General features: G+C 35.5%; 1 protein-coding gene across 1 annotated transcript in view; it reads right to left on the bottom strand.

Moving 5' to 3' along the window:
• Positions 1-23,755, bottom strand: part of DTHD1 (death domain containing 1) — a 71,575-nt gene that overhangs the window by 46,725 nt on the left and 1,095 nt on the right. Inside the window, exons 2-6 of the mRNA XM_049630421.1 lie at positions 21,386-22,001; positions 17,245-17,572; positions 14,263-14,442; positions 11,517-11,761; positions 619-783 (exon numbers count right to left, since the gene is read on the bottom strand). Of these exons, the coding sequence (XP_049486378.1) occupies positions 619-783; positions 11,517-11,761; positions 14,263-14,442; positions 17,245-17,572; positions 21,386-22,001 (1,534 nt within the window). The remainder of the gene's footprint in view (positions 1-618; positions 784-11,516; positions 11,762-14,262; positions 14,443-17,244; positions 17,573-21,385; positions 22,002-23,755) is intronic.

Below are 23,755 nucleotides of genomic sequence, written 5' to 3'. Positions count from 1 at the left end.
CCTTACAGGATTCACCTAAGAGTTCTCCCTCAATAAATCAATAAATCCTCATATTAAACTCTGCTTCTGACCCGAGACAACTGTAGTAGTAAGATCTTCCATTTTGAAATAAAAGCTATCTTTAGACATATGATTGCCTTCTCTTTATGAGTGTCTGCTCCTCATGAGCCTTAAAACTGTCTAAAACTCTTCTCATAATTAGCTGTCTAGAAAACATGGAAATGAGGAAGGCAAAATAAGGGCACAGAAATAACAAATTCAGTTTACATATACATGCTTATGAGATTAGCATAGTATGAACAGTTAATTACTGTCTTCATGGAATTTCATAAATAAAAGTGCTGTTTTAAAACTATTTTGGAGTTAAAGGAAGTCTCTAAAAATAAATCTAAGTTATGAGTGATTTCCAAAAGCACTTATTAAACTATCATGAATGAAATTATAGATAGCATATTCATATCAATTCTGGTTTGTGTTTTCAGCACACCCTGAAGAACTATTTATATTCCTATATGAGGCATAAAAACCTAATCCTATAATTTCATTTCAGTAAACATCACTTATAATTCATCAGGATATAATACCGTCAACTTGTATTGTTTACAGGTATTGTATTACCTCTCTAAATGTTCGCGCAATTCAAATGATATCAAGCCACTCTGCATGGTTCTCACTACAACATTATCAAGCCCAAACCAACCACTGTCTCCACTTCTGAATCCCAGTAATTTCAAAGATTCACAGCCATTGTTCCCAGGTTTCCTTATGGAAGTGCTTTTTGTCCTGTACAATGGTAGGAGAGGAGAAACTGGTAAAATTTGTGTAGCATGAATCTTATTTAATGCATTAATTCTTTCAGTAAGCAAATAATCCAATAACAGTACATTAAATGTATTCTATGGGCCAATAATTCCTCTATGCACCGGGAACACAAAGATAAGAAACATATAGCCCTTACTCTCCTGAAGAGTACAGTATTATAGTATTACCCAAATATGGGGCAAGGTGATCGGTGTGATAATTAAGGGAATGCGCAAGGTGGTTTAGAAAACAGAAGGAAGGTGCTCAGGGAAGCTTGCAAAGTGAAAATGTTAATATTTGACGTGAACTTTGGAAAATGAGAAGCATTTTATTACTGGCAAGAGAGTTTAGGGAACACCCCAAAAACATTAATAAAGTCACTGGTGAAAACCCAGATGCTTCAGGGGAGCCAAGAGTAGTGGGGGGCACCTAACAGGTAAGACCACAGATTCTGGAGCAAGACTTTCTACTTTCAAATCCTGGGTGGATCTGAATCTTATTAACTATATGACCAATGGGCATGTTATTTGATCTGTTTCAGTTTCCTTATTTATAGTATGAGAGTAACAATAGTATCTACATCATAGAGTTAAATAGTATCTACATCAATTGAATTAATATTTTTATCCTAATTCCTACAGCAGACATAGCCCATTAGCTTTCTTGCACAGTCCCCCTTCCTTTTCAACCTGCATTTGAATGTACCATGTGATACCTTCCACCAACCAGAGCTGAATTTACTCACAGTAGGCCAAGTTTCAACACTCAGCAAATTTTATCTTTTTTCTTCGGAACTTGACTAAGAGGACCAGAGATTATAACTTGTCACTGCTGTCATTTAGCTACGGCACCCTGGGCTATAAAAATAATTAGCACAGAGAGTATTAATAAAGGAAAAAAAAATAGAGGAGATGCTAAGAGACAAAAGGAGAGAAATCAAGATGAAAGAATCCATGTAGTCCTAGAGATGGAATAGCCTGACAATAAACTCTTTTCTTGAATTCATAAATGGATACCTGTTCCTCAGAAAGGAAGAAAAGTTCTTGATACTGAACATCGTGGGGGGCGGGGGGGAGGTCTAATGATAGTACAAGTCACAAGGGGTAAAAACCATGTTGGCTAGTTACTAAGAATGAAGACCCAAGTGTGAATCCCACATCCTTATTTGTGAATACGATTAGTTATGGCTCTAAAACCACCTTAGTTTTTACAGGTTGAGCTGTCCAATAAGCCATAAATTAGGAACTAAACTTGATTTAAAATGTCTACTCTGAAATTTTTAGATTCTATTGATTCCTTCAGGGAATCAGCCAGTTTAAAATATGGAGAATAGGGGAAGAAATAACATTTAGTTTTTGGCTTTTGGTTTAAAACCACAAATAGAGTAAATTTTGTAACACTTGGAAGTTAATTATTTTTTACGGAGTTTTTAAAAATTTATTTATTTTATTTTGAGAGAGACAGAGACAGCACAAGTGGGTTAGGGTCAGGGAGAAGGAGAGAGACAGAATCCCAAGCAGGCTCTGCTCTAGCAGCACAGAGCCCGATGGGGGGAGGGGAGAGCTGATCTCAGGAACCATGAGAAAGCAACAATAGGAAGCCTAACCAACCAACTGAGCCACCCAGGCACGCCAGAAGTTAATAATTTATTAACACAGGAAAATACACTGAAACTGAATCCAAAACTCTGGTCATTTACTAGAAAATTACTTAATTAAATGCATGATTGATTTTTTTTTTTTTTTTTTTTCTGATGACAACTCCTAACTTTTTTCTCCCAGTGGTCTAAACATTTCTGGGGACCTACAGGTTCTCAGCAGTAGCAGAACTGAACCCTACTCTCCCGTCCAGGTGGGTCTAAAACCTGAGGCATATAGTGCATTTGGCATTCATTAACAAAGTTTGCTTTAAAAAAAAATCCCATTTTTTCTGATTTCTGAGCACGTGATAGGATCGCACTTCCTCTCCCCAGTGATTGAGTGGGGGCCATATGACCAGTTCTAGTTAATAAACAGTGAATGTCACTTGGAGACCAAGCATTTAATTGCTCATGTGCATCTACTCAAAGCTTTTTCTTCTGCTACCCATGACAGCAGCCAGAAAGTGGTTGCCTTTCAGCCTGGGTGCTGGAGTGAGGATAACCAAGAGACAGCCTGCCTTTGAGGACAACACAGCATGTGTGAGATATGGGTCATTGTCATCAGCCCCGGGTGAATTCAAGTTTTTGTTAGCCTAGCCTACCCGGTAGAGTGCATCTTCCTCCCAGTCCTAGTGATCTGTTCAGTGATGGGTTTGTAACTGATTTAGGGTGAGAATAACTCTCAGGGCCTTTATGCATATCCATGGGGAGCTTCACCTTCTACTGAACTTGGAATAGCAAGATGGAACTGTCTTGCCAGCATGAGGGACAAGCATGTCAAAGAATGGAATTGGCACAGAGGAGGGCAGAAAGAGAAGAGAGAGACTAGGTTCTTTCTGGTTGAAGAAGTATATAAAGATAAATATATCCCCAGACTTTTTGTTTACATGAACCAAAGAATTCCTTTTTCCTTAAAACTTTGGGCTTGCTTTTCTGACACTCAAAATCAAAAGAGTCCTCAATGATATAAAGATCAAATTTAGATTTCATGACATATAACATTGTGTAAGTTTAAGGTGTAAAATGTAATGGTTTAATACATGGATATGTTACAAAATGATTATTACCGTATAGTTAACGCATCCATAATCTCACATTTAGACTTTAATATGATAATAGATTATACCTCCTCTTGAAATTAAATGATTTGCTAGCATCCTTATCTATCCCAGCTGTTCTTGACAACTCTGCAAATAAACTCTTCCTTTTATATATGCTATTAGCAAACTTTACATCTCCTATTGTCTAGCAATGGCTAGCATTTGATCACAGTCCACAGAAAATTCTGATGTACTAAGAGTTCCATAAAATATAATCTTCATTAAATAAATTTGTTTATTCAAGAATTACTGATTTTGCTTTTTTCTTGAGGTGAAACTTTTTCCGTACCCAAAATTCCAGGCATTGGGGCAATTATAATTGGCCCATTTTGGGTCAAGTGCTCAATTATATTTAACAAGGACATTAAAAAACATGGAAACTCCCATTAGATCCACATGGATGGAAAGAACACTTTCCAGAATTTGTGGTACAATTTCCAAAAATTAAAGTGGCTGGGTAGACAAAGCAACAGATATCCACTCCAAGCTGCCTTTCTCAGGTCTAACAGTGCCCTGGTATGTTGTTCTGAGATAAATGCCTTAATGCCACACCACTGAAAGACACTCAGAAGATTTTTTCCAAGATAAAAAAGATCTATCTGTCTAGGGGCACCCAGGTGGCTCAGTTAAGCGTTGGACTCTTGATTTCAGCTCAGGTCATGATCTCAACGTTCGTGAGTTTAAGCCCTGTGTGGGGCTCTGCACTGTCAGCTTAGGATTCTCTCTCTTTCTTCTCTCTCTCTGCCCCTCCCCTGCTTGTGCTCGCTCTCTCTTTCAAAATAAATAAATAAACTTTAAAGAAAAGAAGTTATATCCCAAGGTTCTACAAGTAGAAATAGGCATTACTGGAAACTTTTCAACGATAGTTTCTTTCTTTCTTTCTTTTTCTTTCTTTCTTTCTCTCTTTCTTTCTTTCTCTTTCTTTCTTTCTTTCTTTCTTTCTTTCTTTCTTTCTTTCTTTCTCTTCTTTCTTTCTTTCTTCTTTCTTTCTATACAGTTTTAGGTCCACAGCAAAATTGAGAGGAAGATGCACAGGTTTCCCATTTACCTCCTGTTTCCACATATGCATAGCCTCCTCCATTATCAATATCCCCCATCAAAGTGGTACCTTTGTTACAATTGGTGGACCTACATTGATACATCATGATCACCCAAAGACCATAGTTTATATTAGAGTTAACTCTGTGTTGTACATTATGTAGGTTTGAACAAATGTAGAATGACATGTAGCCATCATAATAGTATCATACAAAGTATTTTCACCACTATAAAAACCCTCTATATTCTGCCTATTTGTCCCTCCTTCACTCCAATGTCTGGCAACCACTGACGTTTTTACTGTTTTCATAGTTTTGCCTTTTCCAGAATGTTATACAGTATATATCACACAGTAGGTAGCCTTTTCAGATTGTTTTCTTTCACTTAGCAATATGCATTTAAGATTCCTCCATGTATTTTTGGTTTGATAGCTCATTTCTTTTTGGCACTGAGTAATTTTCTATTGTATGGATGTTATTTATCCATTCTTGACATCTTGATTGCTTCCAAGTTTTGACAGTTGAGAATAAATCTTATATAACATCCATATGCAGGTGTTTGTGTGGACGTGTTTTCAACTCCTTTCAATAAATATCAAGAAGTGCTATTGCTGGATAGTATGATAAGAGTATGTTTAGTTTTGTAAGAAACCACAAGTTTCCCAAAATAGCTGTACCATTTTGCATTCCCACAAACAATGAATAAGAATTCCTGTTTCTTCACATCCTCACCAGCATTTAAGGTTGTAAGTGTTCTGGATTTTGGCCATCCTAATAGATGTGTATTTGTATGATTTTTGTTTTAATTTGTATCTCAGTGATGACATATGCTGTGGAGCATCTTTTCAGATTCTTATTTGCCAATCATACATCTTCTTTGCTAAGGTGTCTGTTAAGGTCTTTGGCCCATTTTTTAATCAAGTTTTTTGTTTCTTATTGTTAAGTTTTAAGAGTTCTTTGTGTATTTTGGATAACATTTCTTTATCAGATGTACCTTTTGTAAATATTTTCTCCTACTCTGGGGCTCATCTTCTTATTCTCTTAATATTCTCTTTCCCAGAGCAGAAGCTTTTAATTTTATGAAGTCCAGCATATCAATTATTTCTAATGTGGATTGTGCCTTTAGTGTTGTATCTAAAAGTCATTGTCATACACGAGGTCATCTAGATTTTCACCTATTAGGTGCAATTAGGTGAAAACACCTTCTAGGAGTTTTGTAGCTTTTCATTTTACATTTATGCCTATAATCCAATTTGGGTTAATTTGTGAAAGGCATAAGTGTTGTCTACATTTTTTTTTTTTTTTAATGTGGACCTCTACTTGTTCCAGCACTATTTGTTGAAAAGTCTGTCTTTATTGCATTGCATTGCCTTTTCTTCTTTGTCAAAAATCCATTGACTATATTTATGTAGATCTATTTCTGGGCTCTCTATTCTGTTCCACTGGTCTATTTGCCTATTCTTTCACCAATACTACACTGTTGATGCTGTGGTTTTGTAGTAAGTCTTGAAGTCACATAGTGTCAGTCTTCCAATTCTGTTCTTCTGTGATGGTTTCTTTTTGATTTCTTAAGTTATGTGGTAGTTTTACCAACGTGTTCATTTTATTATCATCCCATATGATGCATATATTTTACAGATATTGTCATATAAGACTCACATATTACATTTGAACATAATAATCTTAAAACCAATGGCAATATGTAGAAATAGTATTTTTCATGAACAAAAATATTTACCCATCTGACTCTCTAAAGTATTTCTTATATAATATGGAATAAGTTTTTATTTAACAAATTAACTTCACGTTTCACCACTGTTAAGAAATCTTTTCTGGTTCATAATTAAATGACTCTCATCTTTTCCCCAGAAACCATTCAGACATAGAGGAATGTAATGTAATAAAGACCGCTAATTCTTCATATTTAGACCATGTTTTGGCCTCACCTAGTTTTTACCATTTTTTTTTATTTTATGAAGCATGGAGTGCTTCACTGTGTTCCTATTTCCATAGAAAATGTTCAACTGTTTTCACCCTTTGATGTAAGAATGTTAGTATATGTGCTGCCAAAGCAAGCACATGAAAGAATGTTAAACAAATAGTTGACACAGGTTCTCATTTTATTGTTTAATATGCTCCACTGGAGAGAGAAATGCATCTACCATATCTAGCACTAATAGCAACAGCATAGTATAAAACACTAATTCAGTGTTGTTAAAAAGCATAGGATTACTAATACTATTTACATTTCCATAAATTTATTCATTAATTTATTTAACTCACACAACTTTTTTTAACACCTACAATGTTATGCTTATGCTGAGTGATGATTAGTGGAAAGGAGAATGATACTATAGTATGACATAGGATGTGCGCAAAGAATGTGGCTGACGCAAAGAGAGGAAAAATCAATCCCTCCTAGAGATCTTAGAATGTCTTGACAGATACGGACACAGTTAAGCTACTACTTACAGAATAAACCAGAGTTTTTCACCTACACATGACAGAAAAAGAATTTTCTAGCAGAAAGACCATACACTAGAGCAAAGAGATGGAGGGAAAAAAAAGAAATTAGTACTTTGGCCAACTGAATTGATGACAAATGGCCATCTTCCCACTACACAGGAATGCTGGACAAAATCTCTGTCTCTCTCTCTGTCTCTGTCTCTGTCTCTCTCTCTCTCTCTCTCTCTCTCACTCACACACACACACACACACACACACACACACAGGAAAGTAGAGGAACTCAAAAGCTGGAAAAAAAAATCCCTTAGATCTGGAAACAAACAAACAAACACACTTCAAAAAGTTGGAATTCTCTTCTCTCCCCACAGAACATGACCAACTGGTTCTATGGAAGCTCCCACCCTCATCAGTCTCCTCCACACGCACACCCTGCCCCACTAACTGTGCATACACACCAGGTGTGTGGGGGCTGGAGCTTAATATATTACCGGGTACATCAGATACAACCTCTAACTATTAGCTGGAACTAACTCAGTCATAAAACTGGAATCCCAAAAGGGCAGCACTGGCCGTAAAATGAGAAACAATAAAAACAACCAAAATCTCTTTGAATATTGGCTCAAGAAAGCAACAAACACACAAAGCTGCTCTGGCAGGAGGGAGGGGGAAAAGAAAAGTTGATCTAAAAATCATAATCAATACTTGGAAATGAATTTCTAAGGATGGAATTAGCATATAGACAAGGTACTAGATTACACCAGGCTAATAGATAATTTTAAACATCATGCTAATAGGTAGGTGATAGAATAATCTCAATAAAACTATGAAATGAGTATGTTTACAATGATTAAGGGGGTAACGAAAGAAATAGAAAGCATAGTGAAAAAACAGAGCATCTTAGAACAAAAGATTTTTAAAATATATCGATATCTTTTCTTTTCTTTTTTTAGAAATGAGAGTTACAATGATTGAAATGAACAGTTGAAACTACTGATTTAAAAAAAAAAAAAAACAGTAAAAATGTAAGGGTGCCTGGTTGGCTCAGTCAGTTGAGTGTCTGACTCTTGAGTTTGGCTCAGGTCATGATCCCAGGATCTCTCTTTCTCTCTTAAGATTCTCTCTCTCTCTCTATCTCTCTCTCTCTCCCATTGCCCCTCTCTCCCCCCCTTTCTCTCTCTACTCCTCTCTCCCACTTGCTCTCTCTCTCTCTGAAAAAAATAAAAAAGAAAACCTAATTTACTTTAATAAATAAATAAATAAATAATAGCAAAATATAAAAAAGGTAAAATATATGAGGAAATCATCTCAAATACAGCATAGAAGCTTTTAAAGAATATTAAAGGTTTGTGTAAGATGAACAACAGTATAAATTATGTTTACTCCATTTATATTTGTTTAATATAACTGATGATTTTATTTATATCATCTTTTCTCTTTAATATCACCATGCTGTTTTCTTGTTTTCCTTCTGTTATCCTTTTGCCATATAAACTTTTCCTTTTCACTTTTTGCTTTGTACTTTTGTGAGTGAGATTGAGGCAAGACTGATTTTATTCCTTTTTACTTAATCTGCTTCTGCTAAACAGATTGTTAAAGAATTATGTTTTATTTAAACGTGCATTTCAAATCTTCCATGTTATGCCTAAGTATGGGTTTGTTTTTTTTTTTCATAAATTGTGTCTAGTAATCAATCAGCACTTTCTAAGTCAAGGCTTTAATCAACGTCAGAAAATCAAATTCAACTATGCCTTTGATTATTGCTTCTTTTATGGTTGTTTTGGTTGCCTCTTTGATGATACCTGTAATTATTAGGTGACATCACTTCAAATGACTCCTTATCAAACACTGGTCCCTTTTCATCTCTGCTTGTTATCTTTGTATCTTATCCTGTTGTCCTCTTGTCTTTTTCTAGTCTATCCTGATGGCTTTCTGTTTCTCAGAAATTTTGCTTACTGGATCATACTACACTTACAAAACGGATTTCTAAAATACTCTGCAGGTAACTGTGATTCTCATTATTCAAGTTACTGTGAAATGTCAGAATGATGCTGTCTTTCTTTATTTCCATAGAATGTTCTTTGGTGTTTTTATTCTGCTTTTCAAATCTTTTTGATTAATATTACAATTTTTTCCTTAGGAAATCATGTAGGATTTTGTATTTTTTCCCTTAATCTTGAATGAATATTTGTCCACTCGCTTTGGTAGCCACTTGAATCTCTTTCTCAGATCTGGAAAGCAGATCCATGTGTATAATTTATAAATCAATTTTCAGTGTCTAATCGTTTTTCCTGAGTATAATTTATCTGGAGTACCCCTGTGTAATCTTCTACCTGAAAAAAAACTGGATTTCAAATGTTTCGAATCAATTAAGTGTATGAAAATGTGCCACCCTCAGCATGATTTCTACTGGGGCTCCTCTCGCCTCTGCTCTTATCTCTATACCTGTGGGAATTTCATTTTTGACAATGCAGTATGCTGCTTCCAATTTCTCTTTGCATTCTGCTCTGTCATTTCTGAGGCATGTGCAAATATAGCAAAAGAGGGGCAAAGGAACACTGATCTAATCAGATCCAAAAATGGTATCTGTGTGTTACAGGGATAAATTTCTATTTCTCAGACTAGGGGATTAGTCCATCAGGGACAAGCTAATTATTTTTCTATCATATTTATTGCAAATGGAGCTGCTTTGTTTTATGATGGAAAATACATATCAGTCACAAATTATTTTTATTAATCCTTTGCCATCCACCCTCTATATATAGTAGAAATACTAGGTTCCAGCAACAGGTTACTGGTAAGAATCCATTCTTAGGATTAAGTTCTTATCTTTAAAACTATATATGGGGGCACCTGGGTGGCTCAGTCGGTTAAGCATCCAACTTCAGCTCACTTCATAACCTCATGGTAAGTGAGTTCGAGCTCCACATTGGACTCTGTGCCGACAGCTTAGAGTCTGGAGCCTGCTTTGGATTCTGTGTCTCCCTCTCTCTCTGCCCCCTCCCCCACTCATGCTCTGTCTCTCTCTGTCTCTCAAAAATGAATAAATGTTTAAAAAATTAATAAAAACAAATAAAAAATATATATGTATCTCAGGGGATATTTAAAATAGCATGTCTTTAATCGATGAGACTGGTACATTTTAAATTTGAAGCTTCAGGATATTTCTGGTTTTAAATCTTACTTTACATTGGTACACAGGAACATGGATTAACTAAACTGCCATTTGGAAGATTATATATCTATATCTACATAGATATAAATGAATGGATGGATGGATGGATGGATGGTTGGATAGATAGATAGACAGGCAGACAGACAGATAGACAGATAAATAGATCTCCATCCCAAGTAGCAAAAGTATATATAACTGGATCATGTCTATATTTTTATGTTCTCTCACTTAAATCTAACACAAGGGAAAGTTTAATTTCCTCTCCCAGCCTCAACCTAATATTCTACTATTGCCCTAAATCGCAAACATTGTGGGAAAGGACAAATAATCCACATCTCAATTTCCAGCCTTGCAGTTTCAAACTTAATAAAGGATGGCTACATAGAGTCATAAATAAATCTAGAGATATGCAAGGGTGTCCAAGATTGTGTCACTTGGTAGGTATAGTGACTTATACACGTTATTAATATCACTGAGTCTCAGTCTTCTCACTAATAAAATGGAGATAAAGTGGGGTGGGGGAAACTGGATAAGACCATATACACAGGAAACCTGGTACACAGTAGATTCTCAATTAATAGTAGATAGTATTTCAATTAAGTCTCTGAAGTTGTTTCTCCCTTTCGTTTTTCAAAGAAAAAAAGTATTTCCTTCAGAAGTGAAGAACAGAAACATTCCCTTCTACATTTTTCATTAGAAAAGAAAAAATAAGCATTAAGTGAAAGAACAGGAATTAAGATCGGGATTATTCTGTGTAACCTATTTGTTGTTAGCATTTCATCTCCAATGTCATTTCTGAAATAGGCTAGCATTTCATTGCCAATGTCATTTCTGACAAGTAACTCAATATGTATATTTGTCTCATTGGTGGGGATTTTGCGTAATCATAAAAATTAAGGGATTATCCACCTGTATTCCACCGATATGGCGAATACAAACTCAAATTTAATTTTGTTTTAGAAAAGTTCAGGTTAATCTTTTTCCTATATTAAGAGCACACTCTTAAATATAGAAGTTAAAATCAGTGTACCACTTCTTTATAATTAACCATGTCATAATTTCTTTGAAAGCAAAGATTAATTTTACCTCTTCTGTGTCTACCCTACCACATAGCATACATTGGGGCCTTTTGTGGGTCTAAAATCATTACCTTTCATGGGTCTACAATATTTTATATCTATAGTAAAATGTTGCATGATATTTCAATAATGATTTTTAAATATATGACATCAAATTACATTTTTAAATTATTTACATTTCTTTGTTTATCATCAACTCAGAGATACAAGGATTTAGCTCACCGGTTGAGGTACAGTGGTATGATCCTTTTTGTAGTGGCACTAGCCATTCTTTTATGATCTATCTCAGATGCAAGATTTTTTTTATCAGGGTGTGGAGAACAAGGTAGGAATACAGTGACTGGCTTCTGGAAAGGATGTACCAAAGGGTGCTTCATGTGGATCAGCGGGCTTGTTGATATCACCGGGTAGGAAGTATCTTGCTGTGTTTTTAAATATGCCACCAAAGATGGGTCAACTGGTTGGACCTAAATAACGAGAAAAATGCATATATTCCTATATTTTGATAGCAAAAGATGCAAAGTATCAGCACATTTCTAAGCCAATTTTCTGAAAATTTGACAGAATCTAGTTTTATGTATTTCTCTATGTGTTGTTGACCGGAAGCAACACTGAATTAATTGATTAAAAAACACAGCATTTGGCCCCCCTTTTACAAAGTCTCTCTGAATTTAGATTCCTTGTCCAATGTTATAAATAACTGAGAAACACTCATTGTAGGCAACAAAATGACCTAGAAAACAAAATAGACATTTTACGTAATTTCTAATTAGAACTGCTGTTAGATCAACAAGAAACTAGAAACTAGAAAAGCAAGACTATATTTGTTTCCTCTCACACAAGAGTGGCTAATAAAAATAGCTAGCATAATTCTAAAATTTCAAAGTTTATGGAAAATACTTATGAATACATAGTTCATAATATGGGTTTTTCCCCTATTTTTTCTTCTCCGTTAACCACTTACAATAACTGAGAGAAACAGGAGAACATGAGGGGAGAGTCTAGACTGGAAGAACAGAAAATATTGAGAAAGTGTATCTTCTAAAATGTGCACTGATGCTCTATCATATCTTGTGTATACTTTGCAAATGGTGTTTGTATATAGTAAATCCTCATTCCCGAAAAGGGATGTTTTATAATTAAATATAACCAAATATTCATAATCATAAATATTTAAATTGGTTAGCCTCTTTTTTTGCCATCCTCTCAGATGCAAATTTTGAATCATATGAATGTCCCAAATTCTGGCATCAATTCTATCATAGATACTCAACATATGTTTTTGTTAATAATTATCAAGACACACACACACACACACACACACACACACACACAGCTAAGAAAGCTTTCAAATAAAGCAGGGATGTACTTTGGAATGAGATTCATTATGCTCTAAATCCCCACTTTATCACTGATAACACTGTATGTTAGGTCATTAAAAATATAAGAGGAGCATCTGGGTGGCTCAGTCGGTTAAGCGTCCAGCTCTTCCTTTTGGCTCAGGTCATGATCTCACAGTTCGTGAGTTGAAGCCCTACATTGGGTTCTGTGCTGAACATGAAACCTTCATGAGATTCCGTATTTCCCTCTCTCTCTGCCCTATCCCTTTCATGCTCTTTCTCTCTCAATAAACAAACAAACAAACATTAAAAAAAAAAAAAACCTGGACCACTTTCTTACACCATACACAAAATAAACTCAAAATGGATGAAAGAGCTAAATGTAACACAGGAAGCCATCAAAATCCTACAGGAGAAAACAGGCAACAACCTCAGCCACAGCAACTTCTTAGTAGACATGTCTCCAGAGGCAAGGGAAACTAGAAGCAGAAATAAACTATTGGGACCTCATCAAAATAAAAAGCTTCTGCACAGCAAAGGAAACAATCTACAAAACTAAAAGGCAACTGACAGAATGGGAGAAGATATTTGCAAATGACATATCAGATAAAGGGTTACTATCCAAAATCTATAGAGAACTTATCAAACTCAACACCCCAAAAAAATAAATAATCCAGTGAAGAAATGGGCAAAAACATGAACAGACAATTTTTGAAAGAAGACATCCAGATGACTAATAAACACATGAAAAGATGCTCAACATCACTCAATATCAGGGAAATACAAACCAAAACCACAATGCGATGCCACCTCACACCTGTCAGAATGGCTAAAATTAACAACTCAGGCAACAACAGATGTTGACTAGGATGTGGAGAAAGGGGAAAACTTTTGCACTGATGGTGGAAATGCAAACTGGTGCAGCCACTCTGGAAAATAGTATAGAGATTCCTCAAAAAATTAAAAATAGAACTACCCTATGACCCAGCACTTAAACTAGTAGGTATTTATCCAAAGGATACAAAAATGCTGATTTGAAGGGGCACATTCATATATATATACATATGTATATGTGTATATATGTATATATATGTGAATATTACTTGGCAAACAAAAAGAATGAAATATTGCCATTTGCAGCAGCATGAATGGGACTAGAGTGTATTATGCTAAGCAACATAAATCAGTCAGAGAAAGATAAATATCATATGATTTCACCATGTGGAATTTAATAAACAAAACAGATGAGCATAGGGGAAGGGAAGAAAAAATAAGATAAAAAGAGAGGGAGGAAAACCATAACAGACTCTTAAATATAGAGAACAAATTGAAGGTTGCTGGAGGGGTATTGAGTAGGACAATGGGATAAATGGGTAATGGGCATTAAGGAGGGCATTTGTTAGGATGAGCCCTGGGTGTTATATTTAAGTGATGAATCACTAAATTCTATTATTGAAATAAATTAATAAATAAAATTTAAATAAAAGACAAAAAGGATAAAAAAGAAAAGTATAAGAAGAATTCATTTACTGTTATATTAAATAGTGGTATCTTCTTTATCCTTTTGGGACTATGTTTGATGACCCACAAAATCTATGAGAAGAAACTTACCAGTTTTTAGCATTTACCTTTAATTGTACCAGTACTGATGAGCCAAAAACTCCTGGAGGGTAATTTAAGGACACTCGGGAATCCATGCTTGGCTTAAGAGTATGGCCTTTCTTTGTTACTGTGAAGGACTCTTTCTTTAAACAAGACACAACAGAAAAGATACCCAACTTGTACACTTTGACTTCAGCACAAGTCCCCTGTATGGATTGAGGACATGAAAGGACATTAATGCAGCACTGTTCAGGGAGTATCTGCTGTACATACTCTGCTGCGAAAAAAAAAAAAAAAAAAAGAAAGAAAAAAGAAAAAAAGTCTATCTGCTGTCCCTGTAATCTCTCACAATTGAGAAAGATTTCATTAACACCAAAGGGTCGGTCATTTCATGAGATGAGGTGGAAGTCGATATTAGTTTCTCAAATTTGGACTACGTGATAGAAAAGAGAGAAATAAATATATTTTTAAATTTAAATTAAATCCCCCCCAAGATGTATAGTGAATGAACAATCACATTTAGTGTTTTCATAAATATTAACTATTTGTGGAATCCTGTTCCTTTACCAGAATAAACTTTAAATATTGGCCTTTAGGGGCACCTGGTTGGCTCATTTGGTTAAGCATCCAACTCTTGATTTCAGCTCACGTTATTTCATGGTTCATGGGTTTGAGCCCCCCACTGGGCTCTGCGCTGGCAGCCCAGAGCCTGCTTGGTATTCTCTCTCTCTCTCTCTCTCTCTCTCTCTCTCTCTCTCTCTTTCTCTCTCTCTCAAAATAAAGAAATAGACTTAAAAAAATTAATAGATATTGGCCTTTATCCAGAAAATTCAACACTGTTTTAGGAAATTCCAAATTTCATTATTTGGGTAGTTTATGCAAACACTAAAGCACCTGTACCGTCAGCAAATTCTTCCTTCTGACAGCTCACAATCTCTTAGCAAAGCCATTTTTTCTATTCTTCCCCTTCATGCAGTGGGAACCAAAAAAAAAAAAAAAAACTGGAAAGAGACATTTGTGTTTATTTTTTATATACTGACATTTACATTTTTAATGCATATATGCAGTCACATATTGAAGCTTTTTTTATCATACAAAAGGGAACTGAGCACATGAAGGAAAGCAAAATGATCTATTCGTGTAACCACCAAAGCTTAAAATGAGGAGGAAGGCTCTATTGGTCTATTGGTAATTTGGTCTATTCATGTGTCCCCCCATTCCGGCTCCACCCCAGCATGAGTGGATAATATGCAGACACACACACATAAGCAAACATTTCAGGGACACTCACAACGGAAAATAATCTATCATTTAAAAACTGAGGAAGACATTTCACAATATCACGTCACAAAACCGTCATCGGGAAACTTAAGGGCAAGATGAATGGTCTTCATTGGCTGAAGGGAAAATGGTGAGAAGTAAGAAAGAAAAGTCTTCCCAGAGCTGGTGATGGTGGCTGTGCATTTTCTGCACATTTGGCAGATGCTGGGAACCAGAAGTGTTTTTAAGCATGGGAGTTGCCATGAACAGAAGTCTGATGATGGTTTGTTTATCTGACTCTAGAATTAGCATTCTTAAATGTTGGATGAACCACATAAAATTTTGGAAGGACTCCAGAGTTTAAAATTTTTGAGCTAAGAATGGGGATAACTACCCTTGGAAAATTATAAAAAGCATATGCTTTTGTATTTTTAGTAGAGGACGGACCTCTTATTTTGTTTTCCTTTTTGCTTTGATTATCCATTTACTAAACATCTTGCCTGCCCATTTTGTGAAAGTCACATGTACTATCAACAGTTTTTGCTTTTATAATGTCAGTCACGTAGACTGGTCAAGATGAAAAAGCCACAATCAAGGGCAATGCTGATCAGACTATTATACATGCAGTCTTCCTAGGCTAAATATAAAATGTATCAGGGACATGAATTGGAATAAATAATTAGAACAAGCTTAGCTTTCATATTCTGTATAACCTTGTTTGTAACTCAGAAAAGTCCCAAATCAGAAAAAGAAGAGATGTATTATAATGAATTTCTTGTTTTGTGGAATTTTTAAACGTTGATTCCTTGCCCTCGTCTTCAAATAATGATGACTTACTTAAAGCTAAGAAGAAAAATATTTTGTTTAATGGTAAATTCGGTGGCCCACAGAAAAATCTTTAACCTTAGTTCCCGTCAACTTTATGCTAATTTAACAATTGTTATATTCTGTCTTCAAAACAAGAATTTGTGACAGTAGAGAAGTTCAGAGTTATTACAATAAAGTCTAATTTATTAACTCCTAACACATGTTTATAGGCTACTTTTATCTTAAGTGCATTTACTCATTTGATCCCTATGACCCTATCAGGTAGACACTATTATTGTGTTCATTTTCAGATAAAGAAATAGAGTCTTGGCAAGGTTACATAATTTACCCACGCTAACACAGCAAGAAAGTATAGGACCCCTTCTGCAAACCCAGCCAGCCTTCCTCCACAACCCACATCCTAACTACCACATATACTGTCTTCTGTGTATAAACAAAACACAATTTATAGACTTAATAACTATCGCCAGGCACATGCGCGCACACACACACACAATTGTTCATTTTTTTAAACATATTTTCCCAACTCATGAATGATAAAAATAAAACTAGTATTATCTGGGGATACCAATCTTCTTAAATTTAGACAGAGGTCCATCACATTAGAAATGTTAGTCTAATGCTAGTCTAGGGCATGAAGCTGAGTAAGCCATGATTTTGGTATTGTTTTCCAGGTGAAAATACATTTGCTGGGTCCTAGACACAAGTTCTTCATTCCTAAGTTTGGTCAATAACTTCTGCTCTTTGATCTTTATAGATAGCAAAAAATAAATAAAAATTGTGAATTCACTGGTGTTAACCTAATCAGCCTTTCCACTTATTACACAATCTATCTATATCTATACACAGTCTGGTAGCCTGACTAATATTTAGTAGAGGAGTCAAACAGCAAATGTAGATATAGCCAATGGTTTACCAACCTTGTAACTTCTTCTCATTCCTTCCAGTGAATTTGGAGTTAGGTAACTTGATCCAAGGTTTACGTCAGACACTTTCACCATGATGTCTCTGTAATTTCCCCTGTAACGTGCAGTAAATGGAATTGCAATGCATATTGGAAATGGAATTTCCTTTTCTACATCTGAGCACTCAACAGTGATGACATTACTGACCAACTCTTCGTTATCACTCACTACTAAAGAACTCATGCTATTAATAATCCGGCATTCTAGATGCTGGAGAACATTTGATGGTGCTGTAATATAACAAGACACTTGGGGGCTGGTATCACTCAGTATATCAAAATACCTGCAGGGAAAAAAAAAGACACAATTTTTGCAATTATTTAGTTTGTGTACTGTATAGCTAAATACATAAGAGCACAAGCTCGAGAGCCACGTTGTTTTGGTGTGGATCCCAATTCTTCCACTTAGTAACTCTGTAACCTTTGGCAAGATACTCCACCTCTCTGTGCCTCAGTTTATTCAACTGTAAGACAGTTCAACTCAGTTTATTCTCACAGACTGTCTCATAAGAAGGCTGTGAGAATTAAATAAACTAGCATATGTTAAGTAACTAGAAAGCTATGCCTGACATAGTTGGTATTGTATATTATATATATTAGCTATTGTTACTATTGACATTACCACTATTATTTAGGTGGTTGATTTCTCAGTTTTGTTCACTTTACAAAATGAATCTGAAGACTGCTAATGCTTTTTGATAAACCAAGAACATATACCTGAATCATTTACTAAATTTAAGGGAAGGAGACAAATATATGTATTATATATATATATATATATATATATATATATATATATATATATATATATATAATTATCCAAACACATTACATCAAATGATGATGTTTATTATGTTTTTGCGAAACACTGAGAAAGGTACAAAAATACTGTGAATTTATGATTAATCAAGGTAATTAGAAGCAGAATATTTACAATCCTCAAAGAATCAATACAAACACTTATTCTGACCATTTGTTATACTCTTGCTTATTATAACTATCACTTTTGCCAAAGATTTTAGAGTCTTAAACATTTACATTCAGATTTGAGATCGGTCAGTCCCTTACTATTTGCTTGACCTTAAATATCAATAATTATGTTTTTAAGTGTTTATTTATTTTGAGGGCCAGAGGGAGAGACAGAGAAAGAATCCCAAGTGGGTTCTGCATTGACAGCATAGAGATGGCTACAGTGCTTGAACCCAGAAACTGAGATGCGGGCTGAGCCAAAACCAAAAGTCTGATGCTTAACCGACTGAGCCACTCAGGTGCCCAAATACCAATAATAATTATTAAAATAGCTAATATGTCAGCTCTCTCTATGGACCAGATTTTAGGCTACACATTATTTATTTTTTTTATTTCAAGGTTTTATTATTTTTCAATAATATTTACACTCAACATGGGGCTTGAACTCACAACCCCGAGATCAAGAGTTGCATGTTTTACCTGCTGAGCCAGCCAGGGGTCCCCACGTTGTTTCATTTAATCCTTACACTAGGGTGTCAGGCAGGTACTACTGTCATCACCTTTCACAGGTAAGGAAACTGAGGCTTAGAAAATTTCATGTGTTGAAAATCACACCAATGGCAAGCTACAGAACCAATACAAGAATCCATCTGTCTTTAGTACAAATGCCCACATGTTCTAACATAATATTCTCAAATCACTCCAAAGCACTGGCTTCTTTGTCCATTACAAGCTGAAACTAATGCCTAATTCACAATGGTGTGAACATGGAATGAGATAAAATATTTAAACTTCTCATAATAAGGGGTTAGCATAAAATATGTGCTCGGTAAACGTTAGATCTCTACATTAAAATTACCAGCTGTAGTTTCTCCTCTTCTGGTTACTTCACATTTCTCATCAGTGAAATGACTGAAATGTTGGCAATGCGAAAATATATAAGACGATCAGTATAAAATGCAGCATTCATACCCAGGTCTAGAATAATAAGGTTTTAACCATTTTTCAATTATTAGTAGATTGGATTTAATAGTGCCCTTTAACATAGATATCAAAAACAAAACAAAACAAAACAAAACATGTTGAAATTGTAGGGAGGGTCATTTATATTGATACTTCCGAACCTGTAAATTTAGAAAGAAAATTACCCAGTACATTGGTCTGTTTTTATATTCTCTGATGACAGTAACAATGGTACTTCAGAAAATGAGAGACAATTTTGGAATTGTTTAATAGAGAATACAGTGACTCAGCCTTGTATAACTTCAAAAATGATTCTCTTCTGTGCCCTGGAAATGATCTGCATACACTCTTCTAAAAGACAGATGAAATGAGTGAAGAGACCTATAAATGCTTCCATTTCCTCTAGGCTTAATCAAATAGATCTAGTCCAGCAGCTAAAATAATCAGATTGGTTTATTTTAGTCTTGTTTCCCTTTGAGTCTATACATACTAGGACAACAGTAGAAGAGATAGATTTCTTACAGAAAACTATCCAGCAAGGAATCACAACAGATTCCCAGCAAGATTTTGTTCATGACATACATATTTTAAGTGATCTGATGGCGTTCTAGCCTGAGGGATTTAAAGGAGTCATCATCTTCATAAATATGCAAGCCAAGCACAATTGGTTTGGATGCTATGAAGAGGAAATCACTAACCAGGGAACACCTAGGGAGGTGTTAGAGGGAGTGGTTCAGCAGTGACTCATTAGTTGATGCTTTGAGTCATTTCTGAATATAAGAATATGAAGTGTTAATATTTTTCTCCAGTAAAGTGGGTAACTGCATATTAACTAACTTAATAGTTGTTTTGCAGGGGCAGTAGTTCTTTGAAACTATGGGGGTCTTTCATGCATTGAATGCACTCCTATGACATCTACAAAATTCATTAGATTCTCAGCCATGTAGGGACCTCACTGCTAACCTAACTCAACCTGTTCATTTTACTGATGAGATAGGTAAGGTCAAAGTAGCGAAATGAGTTGCTTGAGGTCGTTGACTCAGTTGTGGTGCTGTCCTGGAAACGGTATCGTACACCTGAAAACAACACCACACGTCATGGCAGAGAGGGGTTAAATGAAGTTTGGAAGCGTGTGGGAGGTAGAGAAAGTGAGGGTTGTTGAGAGTGAGATCGATTATATACTAACATGAAGGCCAGCGTGAGCGGCTACAAAGCGACGCGGTGCTAGGCCCTTTATGTGATTTTCCCATTTGACCTTACCAAATAATCCCAGCAAGTATATATAATTTCTACAAAGAAGAAAATAGGGCTAAGAGATGAAGCAAGCTGCCCAGGGTCACAGAACTATTATGTAATAAAACAGGATATAAAATGTTAAGTCTTTCTGATTCCCAAAGCAATGATTGTTTTCATTCTTCTCCATTGCCTTGCAAGGATGTGATATTTATTTGCTAGAAAACTATGGCTTGTGAATATTTTATTTTATTTGGACAAATAGGGATTATTATTCCCTTGTATAGGGGAGATAATTCCTGAAGTATATCAGTCAATTTCCACTTTTATTCTTTCACATGTCATGGGCTCTTTGGGAATCTGGTAAAAGTTTTGAACCATCTTCAAAGAGATAAAATAGGTATGAAAATACACATTTAGTTTTAAAAACTGCTTAAAGCTTACCCATGCCTCCTAGAGACTACAGATACAGGTTAAGAATTTATGATAGTTCATAAATAAAATAAATGTGAGGATTTATTTGAGGATATAACTAAAACAAATCTGAGGCTAGAAAATGCATTTCCGGTATATGAACTCTCTGTAATCTCCTAGTTTCTTTTTATTATAATTGAAAGAGTAGTGATTTAGAATACCATTCAGGTTCTGGACAATTGTTCATTTAAACTGCTTCCATATATAGTCAATTCCTCTCCCTCTAAAGAAACATTGAGTGTTTGTTTCCTAAAACTATAAAAAAAATTAGTAATAGCTGCCATATAAATGTTGCTAAGAGTAATTTAAGCTGAATTATTGATTTGTAATATTTTTTGGAGATGATCTGAAAGGGAAATGTAAAATTCTAGTCATGTATAAATACTACGTATAATCACTATAGAAACACACGTATCAGTAGGCATTGTATAAGCACCACTCACATTACATTTACTTACTCCTTTTCCATTATGTTATTCTTTTGCTTTAGACTCTCTGAATCATTGGAAAGGAGACTATTCAGATATCTGCTGGAGATATCACATGTTATTGAGGATGTGGTAATCTCTTCTCTTTGGTTCTCTGAGGTCTCTTGTATTTCTCTTTCTGTTGCCTGGATTATGTCATGCGTCTCTTCCCTGTTGCCATTTACGTTCTCAACAGTCATGTGTTCTGTTTGTTTATCATCTTCATTTTCTACATTATCTGGGAACATTTTGTTCTCTGTTTCCTCTTGCTCTGTTATATCTTCATTCAATGATGTATTGTTTTCCTTTTCCACTAAGTCTGAATTCATATGTGCTTTATTTTTTTTTAACTGGACCTGGTTCGTATAATGACTTTGCTCTCCATTTGTGGAAGAAACAGTAGCTGTTTCTATGACATTCTGTTCCCTTCTTGCAGCAATGTCTGCTTCTTTGATATCGTGAATGGTGGACATTGTCTGCAGTGGGGTACATTCATCATGCATGCCGCATAAATTACACATCTCCTTTTCTTCTTTCTTTAGAAGTGTAGCAGTGCTCCCCAAATATTCATTTATTTTCATGAGGCAGTCTATGAAAGTAGTCATTTCTACACACACACACACACACACAGATACATAAAAAGAATAAAATACAAAGCTGAAACAAATTATATTTCTCCACTGAGGTATGGCAAGATAACCTTACAAGCCTACCAAGACCCTTACCAGTCATTTAAGCCCATCTCCCTCCTGAAGGAGAAGTCATTTGTACAACTGTCATTCTTTTAACATGTCTAGGAATTGGGGACAAATTGTTTTTTACTGTAGTGGCAAAGAGTAAGTCTAATACCTTCTGCGCATGAAAATACTTTGAATATTTGCAGGCGGATACCATGATCTCCCCTACACAGCGACAAAACTATTCAACGGAACTCAACATTTCCCTCAATCATTCCTTGATGATCTAGTATGACTTTGAGACTTGTTCCTTCTCATTTTAAGGTACTATATTGTTTATCAGTGATCCACTTAAAGTATTTCCCTGAAATTCAGCAAAACACTTCAGAGGAGACTTGAGTAGCAGGCATACCATAGCTACATTATTTTTACTGGTGTAGAAACTATACTTTTTTAGGTACTTTTCTGGCTGCTATAAGAATGAAATTAAATTTATACTATTCTTCCTGCTGAGCTTGTGATCATTTACAGTTTTCTAATCAGCCTTCCAAAGAATAGCTTTAATTGTACAGCTTCTGATTCTCTGATTAGAACCTGCATTAGCTACTCAAGGACTACTAAACCAAGTCAAACCTCTTCACGCTAGTGAAGATCCTTGTGATCTTATTTGAAATAATATTTTACTCCATCCCCATGTCCTACCATTCTCTTCTTTGTTCATCCCTCCTCTGAGGTCATAGCTCATAGCTCAGGTCATTTGATCACTTCTTGCAGGCTTAGCAGTTCTCCAATCTTTAGAATTCAATTCTGAACTAAGGAATGTGTAATTTAGGGCCCCATACATAGGTCAGTATCTTAAGAATCATCATTAAATCATCCTTTTACAAGTCTAGGTTTATCTTTGGGCTCCAATTCTCACAACTTGTGTTTTTGTCTTGTACCCAAGACCACCTTTATTTTGATCTCCTATTCTGGTAGCTGTGACCTTATCATTTTCCATGAATAAGCATTTGTCTTGATATGTTGCCTAAGACCATATTCGACTCGCTCCAGAGACTAGAGTCCTAGGTATGAGCTCCAGCTGCCATTGTCTGGATCATGCTGCCTCTGGGCAGATTTCCCCAATGCCTACCATCTGCCTTCTAGATAATTTCTTAACATTATCTGCCCTGGATGCCTGATTGATGAGACCTGCCCACTTACCTTGACACTATATTATTTAGAGTTCGATTTCATGATACCACCCATCTTCTTATCTAGAGTAACTGTTGTCTGAGATCATATTCATCAGATACAATATTCTTCCTGTCATACTTCTCAGCACCCATAATTGGGACTATTCCCAAGAACCTGCTCCCCTCTCAGTGTGTGTGTAAGGGAGTGTCCAATTCTATAGCCCAGCCCACCCCAGTCTTTTTACTGTTTTTATAATTAATGGATTCAAGCTCAAATAATTCTACAAATAGAACTTCATCATATTCCAATATAGAAAAACTGCTTGTTCTGTCTCAAAACAGGAATATTTTTCTGCTTAAAAATTTTTTTCTTACTGTTTATTTTTGAGAGAGAGAGAGAGAGAGAGAGAGCGCATGAGTGGGGGAGGGACAGAGAGAGAGGGAGACACAGAATCCAAAGCAGGCTCCACACTCTGAGCTGTCAACACAGAGCCCGACATGGGGCTCAA

The sequence above is a fragment of the Panthera uncia genome, chromosome B1 (genome assembly GCF_023721935.1).
Source record: "Panthera uncia isolate 11264 chromosome B1, Puncia_PCG_1.0, whole genome shotgun sequence".
NCBI lineage: Eukaryota > Metazoa > Chordata > Mammalia > Carnivora > Felidae > Panthera > Panthera uncia.
This window is presented reverse-complemented; position numbering and strand designations above follow the sequence as displayed.